The 20729-nt window shown below is 37.6% G+C and overlaps 1 protein-coding gene across 2 annotated transcripts; it reads right to left on the minus strand.

Moving 5' to 3' along the window:
* Nucleotides 1-345: 345 nt before the first annotated feature.
* On the minus strand, nucleotides 346-15260 carry LOC121296905 (transmembrane protein 184C-like). Of its 2 annotated transcripts, XM_041222824.1 has the most exons (11): nucleotides 15211-15229; nucleotides 14799-14937; nucleotides 13685-13815; nucleotides 11446-11482; nucleotides 9975-10180; nucleotides 9486-9560; nucleotides 4372-4465; nucleotides 2262-2374; nucleotides 1904-2003; nucleotides 1228-1399; nucleotides 346-801 (listed from the first exon to the last, which is right to left on the minus strand). In XM_041222824.1, the coding sequence occupies exons 2-11, from the start codon at nucleotides 14922-14924 to the stop codon at nucleotides 503-505; spliced, it is 1353 nt and encodes a 450-aa protein (XP_041078758.1). In that variant the 5' UTR covers nucleotides 14925-14937; nucleotides 15211-15229; the 3' UTR covers nucleotides 346-502. The 2 variants fall into 2 exon arrangements, with proteins under 2 accessions (XP_041078758.1, XP_041078750.1); XM_041222816.1 differs by having other exon boundaries at nucleotides 14799-15260.
* Nucleotides 15261-20729: the final 5469 nt, after the last annotated feature.

A 20729-nucleotide genomic window follows, 5' to 3' on the forward strand; every position in this document is an offset into this window, starting at 1 on the left:
CGGAGTTCACTGTACATACATTGAAATGACTTATTGAAGTGGTTAGTTGTACAAGTCAAGATGCATGCATGCATTCTGCCTCACTACTGAAGAAAAGAGTTTAATTGGTATAGTTTGAAGAGTATCTATTTCGGTATTATCTTCTTTAATTGTTGTGACCAGGATAATGTAAGATGTGACCGCATGATATTGGTGCTCAAACCTAAGCCTGTTGTGGCACCAAGACACAGGATAAAATACAAATATATTTCAAAGCTGCTGGTGTTGCAGTGGTAGTAATATATATATATTCCTAACAAATACAAAAATGTATAGGAAATAAAAAGGTATGATTTGGGACACATGAGTGGTACATTTTCTTGTGCCCCCCATCCCATGCAACCTCTGGAAATTGGCCCTCCATCACCAAAACTTTGGGAAACCTTGCATTAGAGCATACCTTAAATGGCATAAACAGTTTTTAGACATCAAAATAGAACAAGGGCATTTAGTGTGTAAGTGATCAAGACTCTGTGCGATTGTCCTGATCCGGAAGTTCCTTAGTCTCCTGGGGCAGTGAATTTGGGAAATCTTCATACTGTGTGTCACTGGCAGAGCTGAAGAGCCCCGCAGGTGCTGATAAAGAGTGAGGAGTCATGCTCGTCTGCCCAAACCCTTGATAGCGGCCTGTGGGGGAAGGTGGCATAGAAGAGACATCTGTGGCAGGCTCCTGGGCTCCACCGGATAGAAGGCTGGTGTGCTCGTTGTGTTCCTGTTCTTCTGAAAAATACATTTTCCGAGGGCGGCCTAAAACTGTTCTCCCTTAAAAAAATAAAATAAGTAATTTACTTGCCATTTAGATTTTATCCTTTGTTTAAAATCTGTACTTTATATAGTGGACTTATTCTTGGCTCTTGGTTTGTTTTAGATTGGTAAGCTAGCCACTTTTTGGTCAGTAATGTGGGGTGTGGGCTAATTGTCCAGAAAAATCAGCTAATCAGAGTGTTTGCGCTGCTTGTTAGTCTGGTGATTTGCTGTTGTACTGCATTTCTATATATACACAGTACAAACAGCTTGTCCATTTGAACAAAGTCATGATCACTGATGTCATCAAAGATGAAAAAATGGATATCTAAACAATTTTAACATACACTTTAGAGTTCAGATTTGTAAATACGTACTACATCTACTAATGTAAGATTAGTAAGGTGACAATAGTGTGCTTGTGCTTAGAAGTCTTCCACTTACCAACATTGCGCACTTGTTCTGATATGTCAGCTCTAATGTCAGAAATATCCCACATGGCAAGAAAGGAGTCGAAACATGAGCCCTCCTCAGCTTCTTGTACATAAGGTTTGTATGTGAAGCTGTAGTGGTGAGCTATTGCAGCAAGAAACATCTCCACACAGATGACAAAGTCCTACAGACAAACAAAAACAAACATAAGCATCTTTATTTAGAATTATTACAGCACAACACTAAAACGCCTGTTTACACAAACTAGAATAATGTTTTGTTTTTTTTTCCTAAAAAGCCCAATCAAACCAATGTGAACTCCAAAATGATTATATTCGTAGCTCTACTAAGTAGTCAGTTATTGGGGTCTTTTGGGGGAACGGTTTGTTATAAGAAACTGTATTTGTGCCTGTTTCATTACCCTATGATTCAGAAGTTGTACATTTACAGATCAATCCAACAAGACTTTCAGAAGTAATAAGCCTCAGAAACTTTCATAGAAACTAACACACTTCCAAACATGAAAACTAATACATTTTCTGGCCAGTATTCTGATTTGAAAAAAGTCCTTAAGAAAATAATTTAAAAAGGTACATACACACAAAAAAATAGCATAAACATTAAAATAAGAGTTTTACACTTATTCTATGACTTTTCTGAAAGCAATTCACATGGCACTCAACCGTACCTGTAAACCTGTTGCAACAGCTTCCACACTGTCCCAGTCCCAGGTGTGAGATTCAGAAATAATCCCAACTTTAACCAGAAACGCAATAAAAACAGCTTGCCTGAAACAGGAATACCGGATGTAAATTTAATTCTGAAATCTTATCTTTATTTGCACAATATTTAAACCATGCACATTTAATCTTAGCAAGTATGCAATTTAAAAGAAATGAATAATACAAATATTATATTATACATACTTGGTAGTACAATTATAAATTCTACTTTAAATATAACCCGGGAAATATGAAGCTCATTTATAATATTTTGTTTTGCATGCAACAGGGGTTGGGCAAAAATGTGACTATTTCAGTAATTACCAGAAGGACACAAATACAACCAGTTTCACACAGAGGAATTTCCCAACTGGATGGATAGGTTTCAGCTCCTCCCTCAGTGCCTTATAAAAGAGCACAAGGCAGTACATGGCAAACTGGAAAGGAAAGAAGCACCATTATAGTTACACAACATTCATTTAAAATGCTCAATCAGTGGTCTCTGAGTGGCTTAAAGAAAAAGCCTTTCAAATCTAGTTACAAATTGGATTTAGGACTGGCTGCGATACTGGAATGTTACATTGTTAATGTACGCTTATTTAACTATTTCAATCCAATAAGATGGTGCTCTATGACTAGGGCTTCTGTTTTTCAGTTAGTTTATTAATTTAATTTAGCAGTGCTCATTTTTAGCTATTTGGGTTTTACATAATTTTTTTTCAGGGTTTTTGCTTTTTATACACTGTGTGCAATTGCTGTTTTTGGTTACTTTCCAAAATGCTTGGGTGTTTTTTTTCTGTCACAGTACATAGAGTAACTCGACAGCACTTGCACTCTTCAGTTGTACCTTCTTTCCTTTCCTGTTTCCACAACAAAATCCTTATGGTCACGGGCACATGCTTCTGCGTTTGTGTCTAGGCATTGTTTTACATTTTGCAATTCTGTTTTAAATTCCCCCTATCTAACTGCTATATAACTTTAAATCATGCGAACGAACCTTCTAATTGTAATCTCGTTTTAAATCTCCTATTGAAATGTAGGAATTTGCTGACACTCAGTAGTTAGGGTGGGTTTAAAATACTCAGAACGAATCAATGATAGATACAAGGCAGAAAGGAGGGACACTGCCCAACTGTACTGGGAAAGGTAATTATTTTTTTTTGGAAAAGGGTGAAGAAAAGGGTGAAGTCAAAGTGAATTGAGTAACCATTTCCAGTGTTTTTCTGGCGTTTATTGGCTATACACCGATTTAATTATTATTTTTTTTGTTTCGGGGGTTAAAACCAAAAATCAGAATCTATATAACCAATAATAAAACTGCACAGATTAACGCAGAGCCTTTTAAAGAGAAACTCACATCATGACACACATTGAACCTTTTATATTGTTATCTTTTTTCCTAAATAGGAATGAAAACCCAATTACAATTCTAAAACAAATAAGGAAAAACTCAATGCTACTAGAAGCTTCTAAATCAAATCTCAGAGTTGTTTTGTAACTTTGTAGGGAGCTTTTTTTTTTTTTTTTTTTTTTTAAATAGATCATGCTAATTGTTATTTGTAGTAGAGTGCGCCATGTCTAATATGGGTTGTTATATTCAGCATTGAACTAAATGTGTAGTCTGCCAAGGAATATTAGAATGTGTGGTTGTCTACAATAAACAAAAAAAGTGAATTCTTGTCTAATTAAGAAAATAAGTTAATTTTGAATACAGTTACATATTCCTAAATCAGTTCTGAAGCCCTGCTTAAATTATTTGTGGTTGCAAAATGTTTTTTTTGTTCATAAGCTTAATATACACTTACTTTGTAATGTTTAATTTTGTAGCAGCTTCTATAAACAAAATACTGTATTATAAGAAAATAAATGTGTTCACTTAAGGAAACTTAAAAACAGTATCTGTAATTTTTCATTTACAAACAGGAATCAGTATCAACAGGCATTAGAAAAAAAAGGAAAAGATTTCTGGTCCACACTTTGTGGCATGTTTTCACTATAAAAGTATGTGTGTGACTTTAACGGTGCAATTCACGTGCAGCATTTTCATCTACCGGTATCATGTAAACATTTTAAGATAAAGAGGTACAATCTGAGTAAAAACCATAGTGGGTCGGGGTACAAAGTCTACAATTGAGCAATAGAGGTTCATCTGATTGTTAAAAGAACCTGGTACAGTTAAAGTGTGTGTGTTGTAGAAAAAAATTAAATAATTGATAATCCAATCCAAACAAAAGGTGCATGTTGTCCACAAACTATTTCACACATCTGTTATTAAGAGATTTACTGATAATGGATTATAAGATTGTACAATTGATGGGTAAAAACTTTTTTTTGTATGAATCTATGGGAACAGCAACAAAAAAAACAAACTGAGGAATATGAGCTTTTGTGATTGAGAAAAAAACAGTGCACCATCTATTGAAAATAAACATACCAGTTGTGATAAATTGTTGAAAACCACCAGGTAGGTCCAAGCATTTTTGGTGCTGAAGTTTCCTTCATCATACACTCCACATAGCTGGCAAATTCTTTAATGAAACAAAAATGAGTCATTTTATTGTTGTGGGAACAATATTGATATGTGGCAACAGCAGCCCCCCAGCAACTCCTCTCTTAAATCACCCTTCATCTTAAATCGGCACCACTATTCAGCTTTCATTCATGCTGCTTGCATTCTGATTACTTAGACTGCTTCTATTTTTGTTATCTGCCATTAGTTAACATTAAAGAGTAAGTAGCAGGGTTTCGGAAAATATGGGGTTCCACGTCCCCATTTGTTGCTACAACTGTTTAAATAATATACCTGTAATTTTTCTTTTCATTGTTAACATCTTGAACTTTTTACACTTACAACTTTAAAGTCTGTTTCAAAATTTCAGTACTAGTGCACTGATAGTGTAAGGATTATTGCTCACATTGTCAACTCAGCAATGATCCATGATGTGCTATGGAACAGAAAAGATCTCCTCTCCTGCAGTGACTTAGGAGGGAAGATCTCAAACTCCAGTGCACTACAGAGGGCATTTTGAAGAGAGTGTTGAAACAGGCTTTAAAGTTGTTAGGATGTGAATAATGAAAATACAAATTCCATGTACATTATTTAAACAGCTGTAGCAACACATGGGGATGTGTAACACTTTTTTTATTTTATTTCTTTTTTCAGGAGCCCCTGCTACTTACTCTTTAACATCAGTTTAATCACTGTATGTTCATTGGCTGAGCTTTCATTCTAATCAGATTTAATTGTGGCATGCACCACAAATCTCCGTCTGTTTTGCTTAAGTAGTGTGATGTGAAAACAGCAACATGGAGTCATATTTTCTTTAGTGCAGAGAAACTATCTGAATATTCGATCGAACACTGCTGCACATGAATTTGAAGGAAAAATCCACATCTGTGTCCACCATAATTTACATAGTTGATAGATATTAGAAATACGTTTAACAACGTGTTTTACCGAGCACGATTTACCACCTTGCCATAACTCGTGCAACACTTTCTAAAATGCCAAGTGATGTGTGGGTTAACATAAAAGACAGGATCAACAAAGTGCTGCTTCAGATTTGGCAAGCCAGTCAGAATCAAGGGGATACAGATGCAGGTATGCTTCACACTTGCCAAACACTGGCCCAACTTACAAGGTAAATGTTATGTATCGTGATCAGTGTTTTTATATTGTTGTGATCCTATTTTCTGTTATGAGGAGAGAAATTAAAAAACCAGGGCTCCCAAGTGGTGCATCCAGTAAAGGAGCTCTGGGTGAGTACAGGATGCGCCCTATAGCCTGGACGTCACTGGTTCGAGTCTGGGCTATTTCACAGCCAACCGTGGAGTCGTTGGCTGACTGCACGTGCTTTGGAGGACAGAGTGTATTCGTCTTCCCCGCACCGAGTCAGCATAGGGGTGGTAGCGGTGTGCCGAGCATAAATAAATAATAATAATTGGCCATTTCAAATTGGGAGACAATAAAAAAATAAATTAAAAATAATTGGCAACGACTAAATAAAAAAAAATAATTCAAAAACCAGTAAGTTTTTTTTTTTTTTTTTTTTCCCCTTTGGAAACTATGTTGTCTTTCTGAAAGGGGAATCCAAACACTCATCACATACATAATCAAACTGTTCCTTTAAAATAGTCCTCTTGTCTACGTCTCTATGTCATTTTTTTGTTTGGTTTCGTATCCCCGCAGGTCGAGTTGGTGGTGTCTCTTACCTTAGCATTATGGACTCAAACTCTCCAACCTAGGGCATGACATCCATTTTTTTCAAGTGCTGCATTTCTTCATCCTACAGTTCCAGTAAATCAATGATTACCAGCCCAGCCACTCTGTTGCCGAACGTCCTCATTCCAATAAACTTCTTGCTCAAATTCACAAAGCTACCCGTCTATGCACCTGGGCGCCAGCTCATTGGAACCTCTCTTCCTCACCCCAGAAGGATCTGTCGTTTCCAGTAATTGGTTCTGCGGCCATCTACACGAATCCCTCTTATGTGCTGGATTTCCTCCTGATAATTACTCCAGACATTTCTACAAAATCGACACTACCGCTTAAGCTGCTTCAAGGAACATTTCTCCACATTTAAGACATTGGTATGATGGACTTCTGGGGCATACAAACTTTACATCCGCAAAAACGACTTGGACATTTTAGCTATGCAAACAACTAAAGAAAGGAAAAGTGCATTGTTTTAAACCCAGAGGAAGGGTAACCCTCAGTCATGGATTCCCTAAGGTTTCCTCCTGTCGTCTTCAGTGACTAGGGCGGTTTTCCTTACCCGAATGCTGAGCAGTTTAATTCTGCAAGGTGAAGGAGCTTGAGGTGGGCCTATCCTGGGGGAAAGTGGAATCGCTTCACTGTCCTGTCCAATGGCAAGATAAGAACATAAGAAAGTTGGGCATTTGGCCCATCTTGCTTGTTTGGTTGTTAGTAGCTTATTGATCCTAGAATCTCATCAAGCAGCTTTTTGAAGGATCCCAGATATGTTTGGCATTTTATTTGCATTTTTTTTTCTTCTTTCTTTTTTCTTTTTTAGTTATTCTGCCAGAAAAAAGTGGCGGCTGTCGAGCTCCAGTGCACAGGCCCGGACCAAACAAATGTTTTCATTCTAAGCAGGTCTGTATTTTGGGCTCCAGTGATCAGACCCTGGATGAATTTATCAATACGTTTTACAAAAAACTCCTCTTTATCCATATTTACAAAATATCTTTATCATAATCGTGAGCTGTGCAATTATTTTGTATTTTAAGGCTAGCTAGGCAGCCTCGTCCTTATGGGGGTTGGCAGTCCATAGTGCCATACATCTACCCACTGACAAGATAGGTTTGGCATTTTATTTGCAGTTTTTTTTCTCTTTTAGGTAGGTTGGCCTGTATAGAGGAGGCCTTGTCCTTTTTGGGGGGAAAATTGCCCAGAGTGCCACTTGTCATGCCCGCTGGCATTAGTAGTTTGGACAGCGTATAGTGGCGGTTATCGAGCCCCAGTGGACAAGGCCATAGGCCAAATTATATTACGTGTCATTATGGGCATGGTCATTTGTTTCTCCCTGAAATACACAAAAGAATAAATGTATAAATAACTACTGTGTTACATCCTTTGCTTTATAGTTAATTCAGTGGGGCAAAGCAGAGGAAAGAAAAGTAGTTTTTGTATTTCTTCAGTATTTTAATAATGTACTTTAGCTTAGGTATTGTATTCATTTATATAAATGTATATGACTGATTAACCTATTAAGCTTGACCTGTTGTCAGAGCAATACTACATTTTAAAGTCTAGCAAAACAGATTTATGTCTCCAGGCCATGGGAATTGAGATGAGCTGCTGTATTTTTTAAATGAAAAGCACACTGGCTTTATTATATAAATAAATTAGAAGCGCGTATGTCTATATTTTGTTTAGTTTTCATATGACATACTTAGTATTTTTAGGACACATCTGCGGTGTGGCCACTACTAATACAAGTAAAAGATTGCTTGAGAACCACTACTCTATATTAGAAAATAGATTGGAGATTACCTGTAACCTGATTGGTCAGTACATGGGTTTAAATCTATGTGATAAAACACCTTGAATGTTATCTTTCAAACTGTGTTTAATCACTGTTCTAAATCAATAACAGTGTTTGCTGACAGCGGCAATACAGTAACCACAATAGTAATTAGTCTTCAGAACATTGAAGAAATCAAACAACTGGATGCAGTCCAATTACTTTCAGCAACTTTACTTCAGCATATCACAGTAACAATACAGGCACAGGACTCTCTTCTCCAAGCCAACAAAACCAGAAAGGTTTTGTAAACACGTTACTGAACAACACATTTTAGTACTTAACGGTAACTTAAAGACTGAAACTTAAACAAACATGTACTTAAAGCCTAATTTAACGAGGTACCTGCACTGAAGAACAGCTCCATGTAAGTAGGTTTTTTTTTTTTATTATTATTATTGAGGTATTATTTGGCAATTGGAAATACCCACAAAGCATCCAGCACTGGAATGCTGAGCAAACCTCATTACTCAGGATAAGAGGGCTTTATTGTCTGGTAAGGCCCTTCTCGTTATGTTAAGTGCACTCGCCTTTGGGTTCTACTGCTTAAGTATAGTACTTACAGCTGAAGATATTCAAACAATTATTGTTTTGAGACTCAGTTTTTATTAGGAAGCTACCTCAAATCCCTTCTTTATACAAATACAGGGTATTAATGCTTGTGACAGGGTTTGTTGTGTGGGTGTGTACATTCAGGCAGAGTGTCAGGCAGAAGATCGAGACTGAGGTTGAAGCTGACATGCCCTGCAGGCGAACAAGATTTATTTACCTTTCAGCACACTACCAGAAATGGAGTATATACAACACAGTGTACGAAAACTTTGGTGGGATCTACAATCTCTGAACTAATGTTCTCTGATCAATAATAAATTAACTCCGGCTACTTGCCCGGCTGTCGGTGGTTTCGATTCGCTTACTCACTGTTCAGTATCCAACCCTGGTTCTGGTTCTCTCACACACACAAACAGGAGAATTGCAGCTTCTTTAACCCAGAAGGCTTTGGTTTTGCAGCAGCCCTGAGGTGAATAAATGGAACCTTTTTATACCTGATGCCCATGTTGGAACACACCTACCTGCTGATTAGATTCCACACCTGGTAATCACACACAACAGGTAGGCTCTCCCAGGAGCGTCAAGTACTTCTTTAATTAGTAACAATAAATACACACTATTTGAAATATACATTTACACAAAAAACCCTTGCCATGCGCGGGGCTCCAGGCCTGCCACAGTGCTGTATACACTTACATTAGTGTCAGACAATTTACACAGTAGCAAAATGCACAGATTTACGAAAAAAAAAACACGTTTCAATTGTAAGCACAACTCACTTTCTGGTAGACATTTTGCTTTCGTGTTGGGTGACGTTGCTGAAGTGCTTGATCATTGCGGATAAATAGTTACGGTGGATAGGTGACGGGCGGATACACAACGTTCCTCATATACTCAACTGGAGTTATTGGTACTGTATATCCCAAATATACGCTGAGGTGATCATACTTACAGTGCTATAACAGTGGTGAAAGGTCTAACAACTGTGTACTGCAGCACTCCAAGCTTGCATCTGAATAGCAGAACCCTTCAGGAAAAAGAAAACAAACAAAAACACACAGAGGGAAGTTATAAAGTCTTTTGGCAACTTCTCACTGCTGCAGGGAAGAAAGTACAGCTATTATTAGGATAAGAACTACAGTTTATAGCTTAGTGGTGATACATCAGCTCCAACTGTAGTCCTTCAATTCTGTGACTGCATTAACATTAAACACGAACATCTTTTGCAGAGAAGTAACTGTGCATGACATGTGTAACAAACAATGCATACATGTTTTTTGCAGGCATCAGACTGCATGTTTAATAGAATTCTTTTAGAACACAACTTTAATAAAACACAATGCGGTATCTGGCTAACTTGAGTTTACTGCATGATTTTTCCAAGTTGCATATGCAGTACTGTATGAAATTCTGCTATTACAAACAAATACGGTACACTCACTCTCCCATGGGCCATGATGGACAGCAGCACAGAGGGGGGAGATGTCTCTGCTGTTCTTTGGCTTCCAGCATTAACACCAGACTGGGATACTGGTTGCTCAGGTAGTTCAGAAGAAATATCATAAAGTTGTAAATTACATAGGCTTCATAGCACTCTCTGCAGGTGTCCACATAGATTGCAATGTTTGGATATTTCAAAGCAATCCACTGCAGAGACAAAAAAAAACCAAGAAGTTTAAAAAGTAATATTATTCAAGCCATAGCTTTTATTAACCATCCATAGGAAGCCTAGTAAACATGAAGACAAACTGCAACAGAAGTCTTTATTGCCATTTCATGAAGACACAAAACAAGTTTCAACGTTAATAAATTAAATGAGAAACGTTTCATTTTAGAAATTTAAAACTTTGAAGTTTCACTGAAGACATGGAGGAAGTCTAGTCTAAATGCTACTCATTGAGTTTCCTTTAGTATTTAAGACAGCTAAACTATTGGTTTCCAAAAATGTTACTTATTTCTCTATTAGTTTTTCAAATGGGTACAATTTGTTCAAATATGGGCTACTATTGTGTATGCAAGTGCTTTCTTAAAGCTGATTTGGTGGCATAAAAAATCGGCTCCAAAACACCAATCTTGAAAAATATTTTAAAATGACAAGCATAGTTTCAAGTCTGCACAAAACATCTGACCAAAAAAGCAACAACCCTTATAATTCTATAAACAAAAGCAGACTTCTCCAGTGATATTGATAAACTGACAACACAGCACTGAGAGATCAACCCTGGTTTAGCCCAACAAACAGCAGGCAACAAAAACAAAATAAAAGGGAGCCAAACTCTTTTGTAGATAGGAGTGAAACAACTTAAATGCTTCCCTTCTTTGATTCAATTATTGTATGTAGTTACAGTTGTTTCATACTAGAAACTCTTATGATGACCTTTGATTTAAATCCTGTGCAGATAAGGTTGATTAAATGGGTCTTTAATAACAATCAACTTCAAAAGAACTAAAAGTAAGATTAGGATTCTCTTACCGATTGATGCAAAAATTGTGTAAAACAAAGGATATACACGTCACTATGTTTCTACAGTACAGTTCTCCACTTGAATAATGTCCAGGTTATGCATCCCAGTTTTTAGTTAAAACCTAAACTTTAGTTAAAGATGCATTGCTTATGCTTAGTTATTCTCCCATTTTAACCACTTCCCTTTGTACCTCTACATGCTTCATAACTACATGAAGTAAAATACCGCGATCAGTACAATGTGTTAAGTTATGTATTATGATCCCAGTGTATCCTTACACCCCCAATCAATGGAGTCAACAAAATAACAAAAAGTGTGCATTTGTAAGGTGGATACTACAGAGGCTTGAGGAGGCAAGAAAACCTGTGTATTATCACTCAACCTGGCCTTAAAGTTACTTTCGCAGGCCTTATATACAGGAGAAAAATAAAAAGAATAACCACTTACACTGTCCAAACTGTATATAGGCACCATCCATAATATCCTGTTGATAAAAAATAAATACAAATAATAGAAAATAAATGTATGGAATGATATATATATATATATATATATATATATATATATATATATATATATATATATATATATATACACACACACACACATACATACATACATACATACATACACACACACACACACACACACACATATACACACACACAGTACCAGTCAAAAGTTTGAGTACACTTGCTGGAAACTAGGTTTTTTTCATAATTGACAATGTTTTACGTCATGTATACATTTCTGTAAATACTTGAAAATGAAAACACGTTACAATATACAAAACAAAACATAAGGAGTATCAAAGCAATGTTCAAGAAAATTGTCTCTAAATCTTGGATTCCTCAAAATAGCCACCCTTTGCCTTAATAACAGCCTCACAAACACGAGGCATTCGGTTAACAAGTTTCAGCATGAAATCACCCGACATGTCTTCCCAGCTCTTCTGGAGCAATACCCAGAGACGTAGGGCACTTGTGGGTAGCTTTGCTTTGACTCTTCTGTCCTGTTCGTCCCATACAACTTCTATGGGATTGAGGTCTGGAGACTGGGCGGGCCAGGCCATTAGAATGAGTTGTCCTTCACTTTCCTTCTTCGCCAGATAGTTCTTGCACAACTTTGAGGTGTGTTTCGGGTCATTATCTTGCTGAAGAATGAAGGACTGCCCAACTAGCCGTAATCCTGATGGAATGGCATGCCTCTGAAGTATGCTATGATAGCCATGCTGGTTGAGCTTGCCGTGGACTTGGTAAAGATCACCAACTCTGTCACCAGCAAAGCAACCCCAGACCATGACACTGCCTCCTCCATGCTTGACAGTGAGAACCACACATGCAGAACTCATGTGCTCACCCTCTCTTCGTCTTACAAATACTCGGCGGTTGGACCCAAATATTTCAAGTTTTGACTCATAGGTCCATAAGACCGACTTCCACTGCTCAAACGTCCAGTTTCTGTGTTTTTTCTTCCTCTTATTCTGCACTCTTAACAATGGTTTCTTTGCAGCAATTATTCCAGTTAAGCCAGCTTCACGCAATCTCCTCTGAACAGCTGATGTTGAAACATCTGTACTTCTAGTAGCATTTAGCTGAGCTTGTATTTCAGGGGCAGTTAATTGCCGGTTTCGCAGACTTGTGACTCGAATGAACTTGTTCTCTGATTCTGAGGTCACCCTTGGCCTGCCTGACCTTGTTCAGTCCTCATGAGTGCCAGTTTCTTCAAATCATTTGATGGTCTTGGCCACAGCAGTTACAGACACTCGCAAAGTTCTTGCGATTTGTCTTAAAGATTGACCTTCATTTCTTAAAGTAATTACAGACTGTCTTTTTTCTTTGCTTAACTGAGCGTATTTTGTCATTTTCCGCTCCCTTACATTCAGGAATGACAAACTTGTGCCTATGCTACCTATATTTATAGTAATCATGGACCCTCACTTGTTAACAATAATTGGTGACAAAAGGTTAATTAGGTAACATGCTAGTTAACTCAGAGAACATCTAACAAAGACACTTTTATACTTAGGCCAGTGTTCTAACACCGTGTTATTCACATTTCAGACTTTTAACTTACTTGGGCTTCAGACTGAAATCCCCTTGCTTTGGGTGACCCTTTCATTGAAATTGACAAGATTTACATTTTCATTTAAAAATTAAATTTTTGAATGCAATTCACTTATGATTATCAACTTATATAAGTACACGTATCATATAATGAAATATTAACTGTTTATAGACAAGTTTATACCGTTAAAAGCATAATCATGAAAAACCTGGTTTCAAGCAGGTATACTCAAACTTTTGACTGGTACTGTATGTATGTATGTATGTATGTGTGTGTGTGTATATATATATATAAAAACAATAAAACACCACTTTTGTCAGCCACCCACTGAGATTTCCACTATTGTGGGAGACAGTACAATGGCTCTTTGGTGGCACCAGGGCCATTAATAAAGACGATGCACAAAAATCAAATGGGTCTATTTGAGATGCAGTTACAGTGAAGTAAAAATAATGTTATTGCCACTGACTTTAAAACCAAAAGCGGTGCAGAAATTGTAGATACAAGAAATGGCAAAATGCAGATTGTATTTATCAACTCTGTTGCATTATTTTGTCAGTGACTTACAGGTTCCTGTTCTCCTGCATCTGTGGAAATCAAAAGCATTTCACTCTCTTACCTGATTATGGGTTTCTGCAGCTCAGGCTGAGTATAGTTTACTAGATGCTGCAGGATCCCCCAGAGTGATATTGGTATTGTCATAAACACAAAGATCCCAGCAATAAACCATGCTTTGGTGTGTGTCCCAACCTAGGAGAGAAAAAAAAATAAAAAAAATCTCCTTATAAACTAAACGTTTACCTGCAAAATTGTTTTTTTTTTTTTTTTTTTTTTTTTTTAATTGTAACTGTTACTGGAGAAAAAAAGAGAGGAGACAATGGTTTAATAAAAACTCAAGCATTTGTATAAAATGCACAACATTATGCATTGACTGACGGTACTGCAGACAAAAGTAAGCTGTACTGCAGACAAAAATAAGCTTTTCGAGAAGGGTTAAAGGACTGCTGACCACGGTTCCATTTCCTTGTGTCTTATTAACCCTAGCATTTATCTATTATTGCGGCCTACCTTTTCTTTTGTTGAAGATATTTCGGGTCTTAGTTTGTCTTTTGGACTTGCATTTTTAAGATGCACGATATACAAGTTAAAGCAATGGTGCTACAGCTCAGTTTCACTCCAATGGTCCAGCTACAATCGCGCCATGTGACCTACCACACAGCAAGTGATTGTTACTAATAACCACCTTTACGTTTTTTTTTAATCTAGTGTTGTACAGAAAAAGTTATCACGGGGAACCTGTGACAATGTTCTTAACAATAAGATTAATAAGAGTAAATAAGATGGATTAAACCAAGATATGCTACAATGTACTGTACCCCGGTATCCCTTTGATTTGTTTTATTCAATCTCAAGACACCAAACATGACAACAGTATTGGATTGGTAAAACACTCTTCTCTTCTATGTGACGTTTTCATGGGTTTAGAGAAAATATGTAGACACCAAGGCCAACAGGCCTTAAAGCGTAATACTGTAGCTATTATCCAGATTTTTATACAAACCTTGGAGGCCAAGTAGTAATTAATTTACAAATAGCTGGCGTTATGTCTGTACTATATTGTTGGATACACTTATGTAGTAAATACTTATGATTCAGATAAAAGAAATACGACGTAGTACACACTGTTTGTTTCATGATGCACCGTATACCACTGTACAATATATACGACTTACCTCTGACTTCTGCAGCTCCCAGACACAAAATGGAAGGACCACCAATAACGCCAAAATATACAAAACCACGACCAAGGGACGAATCCACCTCCTCCAGTTTCCACAGGTACAAGGCATACTGACCATCTACATTCAAGGTCTATCAGAAAGTGCAAATGACAATATTATACTACGATAATTTTTACAGAAACTAAAATTTTCATAGTCAGAGCGGCGACATCCATAACCTACGATACAAATACACTGTAAATTGTAGATAACGTGATTACTGTGCATATTACTAAATGCAACCCGTGCTATGGGTCACATGCAACATAACATTTTACTGTAATACTTGATCTTTGACTGTTTAGTTCAGTAAGAAAATAGCATGTATTCACAATGTAACTTCGCGGAATAAAAAATTATGTACTAGCTATGTTTTCCTTTTGTTAAACACAGCCGAACTCGCTGTCCACTGGCACTCAAAGTCCTGCCTATTTTTCTAATTCTGATTGGATCTAAGGGAAAAGTCAAAAGTTTGCCTTCTTTCTTATTTGTCACTTCTCTTGTCAGTCAGGGAGCGTAGCAGGCTGATGATTGTAGTTGGGTGGGTCTCTGTAACATTGTAAACAAAAAAAGGTGGTTTCCCCAGTTCTATAGACCAAGGAGTCAGGGAACAGAAACAGGAGCCGTGATGTGTGCTACTGTTAGTACTGTACTGTATATTTACTGTTCCACATTTTCGGTTTTTAGCTTTACTTTTCATATATTAAAATAGGGATAAAATCGTTAATAAATAGTTTTTAATTGAAAAATCATTAAAATTCGGGGGGTGGGGAATCTCAGTTTACACATTTTACATGTGGAATATGATGCGTAGCAGTTGTGGTTTCTAATTAAGTTTAATGTCCCTGTATGATGAAGCAGAATCTATGCACGTCGAGGTCACATTTTCCCATGTTAGCTGGTACTTTGCGAATGTCTGGTCAATCGCTGTCCTGACGGAAATAGTACATCTACGGAAGGTATGAACATGACATCAGCACAAAACAAGCCAGGTTTATTCGCCTTTAAATCATAAAAATAAAACAAAACTGGGCGGTGCAAGCCATCGGGAGATAACCCAGAAACCACACTGGCCATTTCCATCAATGCGTTCCATAAGTTTACAAAGTAGCAACTAAAGCATCACCATTTTCTGACAAATATTAAGATTAAGAGTAAGATTGTCGGCGTTAGGCAGTGTTTTAGCTGATGGACAGACAGTGCTGTCACACGAAGTCACCAATACATACCTCTCTGCAATAAACATCTAGCAAAGCACACCACTCTGACAAACTCATTATCACAGCCCATCCTGCGCTGTTTGTATTAAAGCTTGTGTAAAATCTGCATGTATCTCTCATTCACTTTCTTGTTTTAGTTTAATGTGTCGTTTATTTTTCAGTATGTTCTTTTATTGTCAGTGCGAACATCTACCTCAATGCAGCAGTATTTGCAGCGCTATGCATCCTCTGCCTCATATGACCCACTTCTGCTATTTTTGCTTTTTGTATACTTTTAAATATTCGTTTTCTCCCCATTACATATCCACTGAAAATGTTATAATTTTTTTGTATTTCGATTTAGATTTTGATCAAGCTGGTATAGCAGTTACCACGCCCAGCAATTGCCACAATAGTCAAGCTTTGATTACCAACATAATCAGGTGATAACGTGTTTGTGAAGTAACATAGAAACACGTTTGGACGTTATTTGATTCTCAAACGTGTGCTGTATCCGAGGGTGCAGGATGCGTTCCAATTTAGCCAATGGGTTGGCTAAATTGATCAGATTCTGCACATCTGCGCATGATGATCTCCGTGAAAGTACCCACAGCATAGGGCTGCTTATTACAATGTCCGAGTCCAAATAAAACAGCATTTTAATCAAAATATTGTGTATTTCCTAGAAAATAGTACAGGTGGGATTTTCAGTAATAGACGATCAGTAAAAACCGACGTCCTTTTAAAAAAATAAATAAATCCTGTAATTTTCAGGTAAAATTCAGAACAAACCAGAAATGCGGAACACTGCGTATAATATACTGTAAAATACATGTAATCTGAGGTTGTTGTTTTATGCATTACAAACTTACAGTATGACCAGTTATTTTACACATGCATCAACCAACTTGCCGTTGCAGCTCCCACGAGCCATATATGCGCCTGCTGTTGTGTTAGATTAAAAGCAACACAAAAGTATCCACCTTACAATGCACACTTGTTGTGATTTTCAGTCTAACTGGATCTTCTATTACGCAGAACTTAGCATTGATATTTTTTATGAATGTCAATTTTTACCTCACATCATTGCAACTGACACATTTTTAAAACTCGGTTGCTTTATTAATATTGAAATTACTTTAATATAATTCATAACTTGTTTCAAGGTCTTTAATATTGGAATTACAGATTTCTTTTGTTTGTTTTTGTTTTAATAAATAAATACATTTTAAACCCAAAGGCACCATGGGTCAGGTGTTCTTTATTAATTATTACAGTAGTGGGTAATAGTCAGGTGATTACCAGAGCAAAAGTGTACTGTGTAACGTTTGTAAAGAATCAATGCAGACTATTTTTCAAACCACTACAATTCAGAAATTAAGGAGTCTTTTTCAGACCCGGTGGTTGAAAAGGACATTAGTTAGTAAGCCTGTTTTATCACATTAATCGCAAATCACCTCTTGACTTTCACCCCTATAGATTGTGTCCACCAGTTATGATTGTGATATTAGCCTCCCTGTTCCTTTGTTTTGCTTACTGTGGTTAACTTGTTTGTCTGCTGTAATGAGATCTGCTTATATAATGAACATCTTCATTTCACAGCTAAGCTTGTGTACAGGGTTAAAGAATGAAACCTGACTAGCGTTAATCTTTTTGGAGGACACTTGTTCAGTTCCGCTGTTGTTACAGTTGATGCTGTACTTTCTGTACTGGTGTTTTAATAGGTTGATAAGCAGTGTTTTATTATAGCACTTTATAATAAGGGTAGGTAGTTCAAATGTAATTAGGTATAAATGAAAGTGTCATACTGGATGGTTTTCAGTTGAATTCAAACTGATATATTCCATGACAATACATATGAAATTATATCAAATGCAAATATATATTTATTACTTATTGTATGCGTGGTTCAGTATATGTGTGTGTGTGTGTGTGTGTGTGTGTGTGTGTGTGTGTGTGTGTGTGTGTGTACTGGTTAAATTAAGAGAAAAATAAAATGAAATAGTAACAAAGAGTGTCCTGAATCACAGAATCTATGTAGTGAGCAAATCCCTGTTTAATCTGGTACATTAGTGTTCTTCAATACATAATGTAAAGTATGTCCTGGCTGGGAAAAGGATCTTCCAATTCCACAATCATTCTGTCTATTTTTCACCGCATTAACCTATCATAACAACAATGTGTAGTACAGTACTGATACAATATTATACTGAAATATGGTCAAACAAGTTCAATAAATAAATAAATAACAAACTACTTAAAAAAAAAAAAAACATAATTGTATACATTTAGAGCAGGGTTCTCCAATTCTTGTACTGGAGGGCTGGTTGTCCTTTCTGGTTTTTGTTCCATCTGTTTTGTTCTGGTTTTTGGTTATTTGGACCAATTGCTTATTAGAAGCTTAATTGGTCCGATTAATTAGTTTAGGGTACAGTTGGAACAAAAGCCAGGAGGGACACCGGCCCTCCAGGACCAGAATTGGAGGACCCTGATTCAGAGGTGACTTTCAACAGTATACCTTATCACCACTAGAGGTCTTCACAAAATCAGTAATTCAAATTAGCCTCCTGAGTAGTTTGAGTATGCGAACCAACAAACCAACCCCAGCCAGGAATGAACATAGCCTTCGAAAGCTACTTGGTTTGATTGCAACGACAAATCCATTGCACAAGCCTGGAAGGGTAGGGCCTTTATCAGTGTAAGTGAGCCTAGAAAGAAAACCTGTGCACCCACCCACCACGTCATTTGCATCAGGCCTGTTACATGACGTTATTATAGCCAAATTGTCTTTTTTTTTTAGTGTATACTGTATAGAAGGAGGCAGTTTCTGATCAAATGGCTACTGTTTGTTACATTTGTGGTTTCTTTATGAACTCCATTGAAGGTTGTTCTTTTTTATCTGATTGGATAGGGGCCAGGCATCGCTCGTCATGCATGTCTGTTTCTGGACTCCACCCAAGGACCCCAGTTTCTTTCTATTGTAATTAATATGACTGTGTTTGAATAAACTTGAAACCCTACTGATTGCTCGTTTTATAATTGTGATTGCTTATGTAAATAAAACTAAACAAATGTAAATTGCCCCTCTTGTTCTTATTCTATTTTACACATATTGACAATGAGCCTATTAATTTAACTCATTATAAAATACTGTTTTAAGTCTGTTTCAAAGGATTAAATTCAGTTTGATAAAACTGTTCCAGACTGACAACACCAATTTGTGAGCATCAAACTTGACTTTATCCCTCACAACAGACAAAAAAACTCATTAAATAACTCATTAAATAACTCATGAATGTGCAGCTTTATTAGCGGATCCACTGGGTTTAGGCTGTTGAAGAAGCCAACAACAGTGTAAAACAGTTTCAAGATTATCAATCTTTATTCACAAAAACAAACTTCTTTAAAATGACAATACCGGGTTGTGACCCAGTTAGAGCATGGTATTGTGAAAAGGGCTCTAGTAAATGTCCACTTTGTCCCAAGATACCAGGTTTGTGCAATAGATTTTCTCAGTCATGCTGCATAGTACAATACATTCACAGTACTATATATATATATATATATATATATATATATATATATATATATATATATATATATATATATATATATATATATATCTGATATATCTGTCTAGACAGACTGGGGAGTGTGCTAAGGCGGATGAAACTGATGGTGGACCCTGTGTCGGTGAGCGCTGAGAGTGTGAGTGTGAGTTGAGTTGGCACATGGTATGCAGGCTCCTCCCCTGACCAAGGCATCCAATGAACTCAAGGGAAGCTGGAGCGTCAGGTGTGGGAATGCAGGTCGGCCGTTCCTCCTTTAAACCGACCGGCTGGCGTTTCCTCGACAGCCCAGCAGGCATGAGCTGCTTTCCAGTGCTCAGACATAAGCGTGAATCAGGGGCTGCGGCACTGGCGGCAGGCTGGTGTTTTGCGAGGCAGAGGTGACTCCACGGCCTGGGAGGTGCAAACGAGCTCTTCCTCTTGCTCCTTGTCTCTCTCATCTGATCTGGTGAGGTCTCCGGCCCTGACTGCCTTGGTTCTACTGCAGTGACGAGCCCCGGCCTCCTCCATCATGACAGCCTCCATCTCCTCTGCCTTCTCCAGGGCTCGGGTTATGGATTTTGTATGGGCCAACCGGACGTGGCAGCGCAGTTCATTTGGAGAGAGGCCGTGAATAAACAACTCCAAGGCCAACAACTGAGGTGAGTTCTGGGATCGCTTCCTCAAAGGCTCACTGGGCCAGGTGCTCTATATTCATCGCCAGCATGCCTAGCTTCTCGCCGGCGTCTCTCTTCCGAGTGTACAGCTGGTCGCTCAGTTCCAACTCCGGGGGCCCCCTTCCGAACCGGTGTTGCATTGTGGTGCACAGTGCCTGGAGCTCTAACTCCTTCCTAAAGGGCAGGTCACGCAGAGTTTGCTCTGTGGGCCCTTCCAGGATCACCACCAGGTTGGCCGCCTTCTCCGTGGCTGTCCACCTGTTTACCTGGGCGACCACTTGGAACTTGGTAATGTAGGTCTCCCAGTCAGAGGTCCCATTAAACTTCCCGGCCTTGAGAGGGAAGAAGTTACGGTCGATGGGTAAGGTTTGAACCTATCACAGGCTAGAATTTCCAACCACTGATTCACATATATATATATATATATATATATATATATATATATATATATATATATAT

This window comes from Polyodon spathula, chromosome 2, assembly GCF_017654505.1.
Source record: "Polyodon spathula isolate WHYD16114869_AA chromosome 2, ASM1765450v1, whole genome shotgun sequence".
NCBI classification, from domain to species: Eukaryota; Metazoa; Chordata; class Actinopteri; order Acipenseriformes; family Polyodontidae; genus Polyodon; species Polyodon spathula.

What these genes read in the sequence shown, in the direction of transcription:
- LOC121296905 (XM_041222816.1), bottom strand. Translation starts at nt 14,924, where the DNA reads ATGGTCAGTATGCCTTGTACCTGTGGAAACTGGAGGAGGTGGATTCGT. An exon ending in CTGCAGAAACCCATAATCAG is followed by an intron (nt 11,483 to 13,684) that starts GTAAGAGAGTGA and finishes TTTTATCAACAG; the next exon opens with GATATTATGGATGGTGCCTA. An exon ending in TCAACAATTTATCACAACTG is followed by an intron (nt 2,375 to 4,371) that starts GTATGTTTATTT and finishes TTTCCTTTCCAG; the next exon opens with TTTGCCATGTACTGCCTTGT.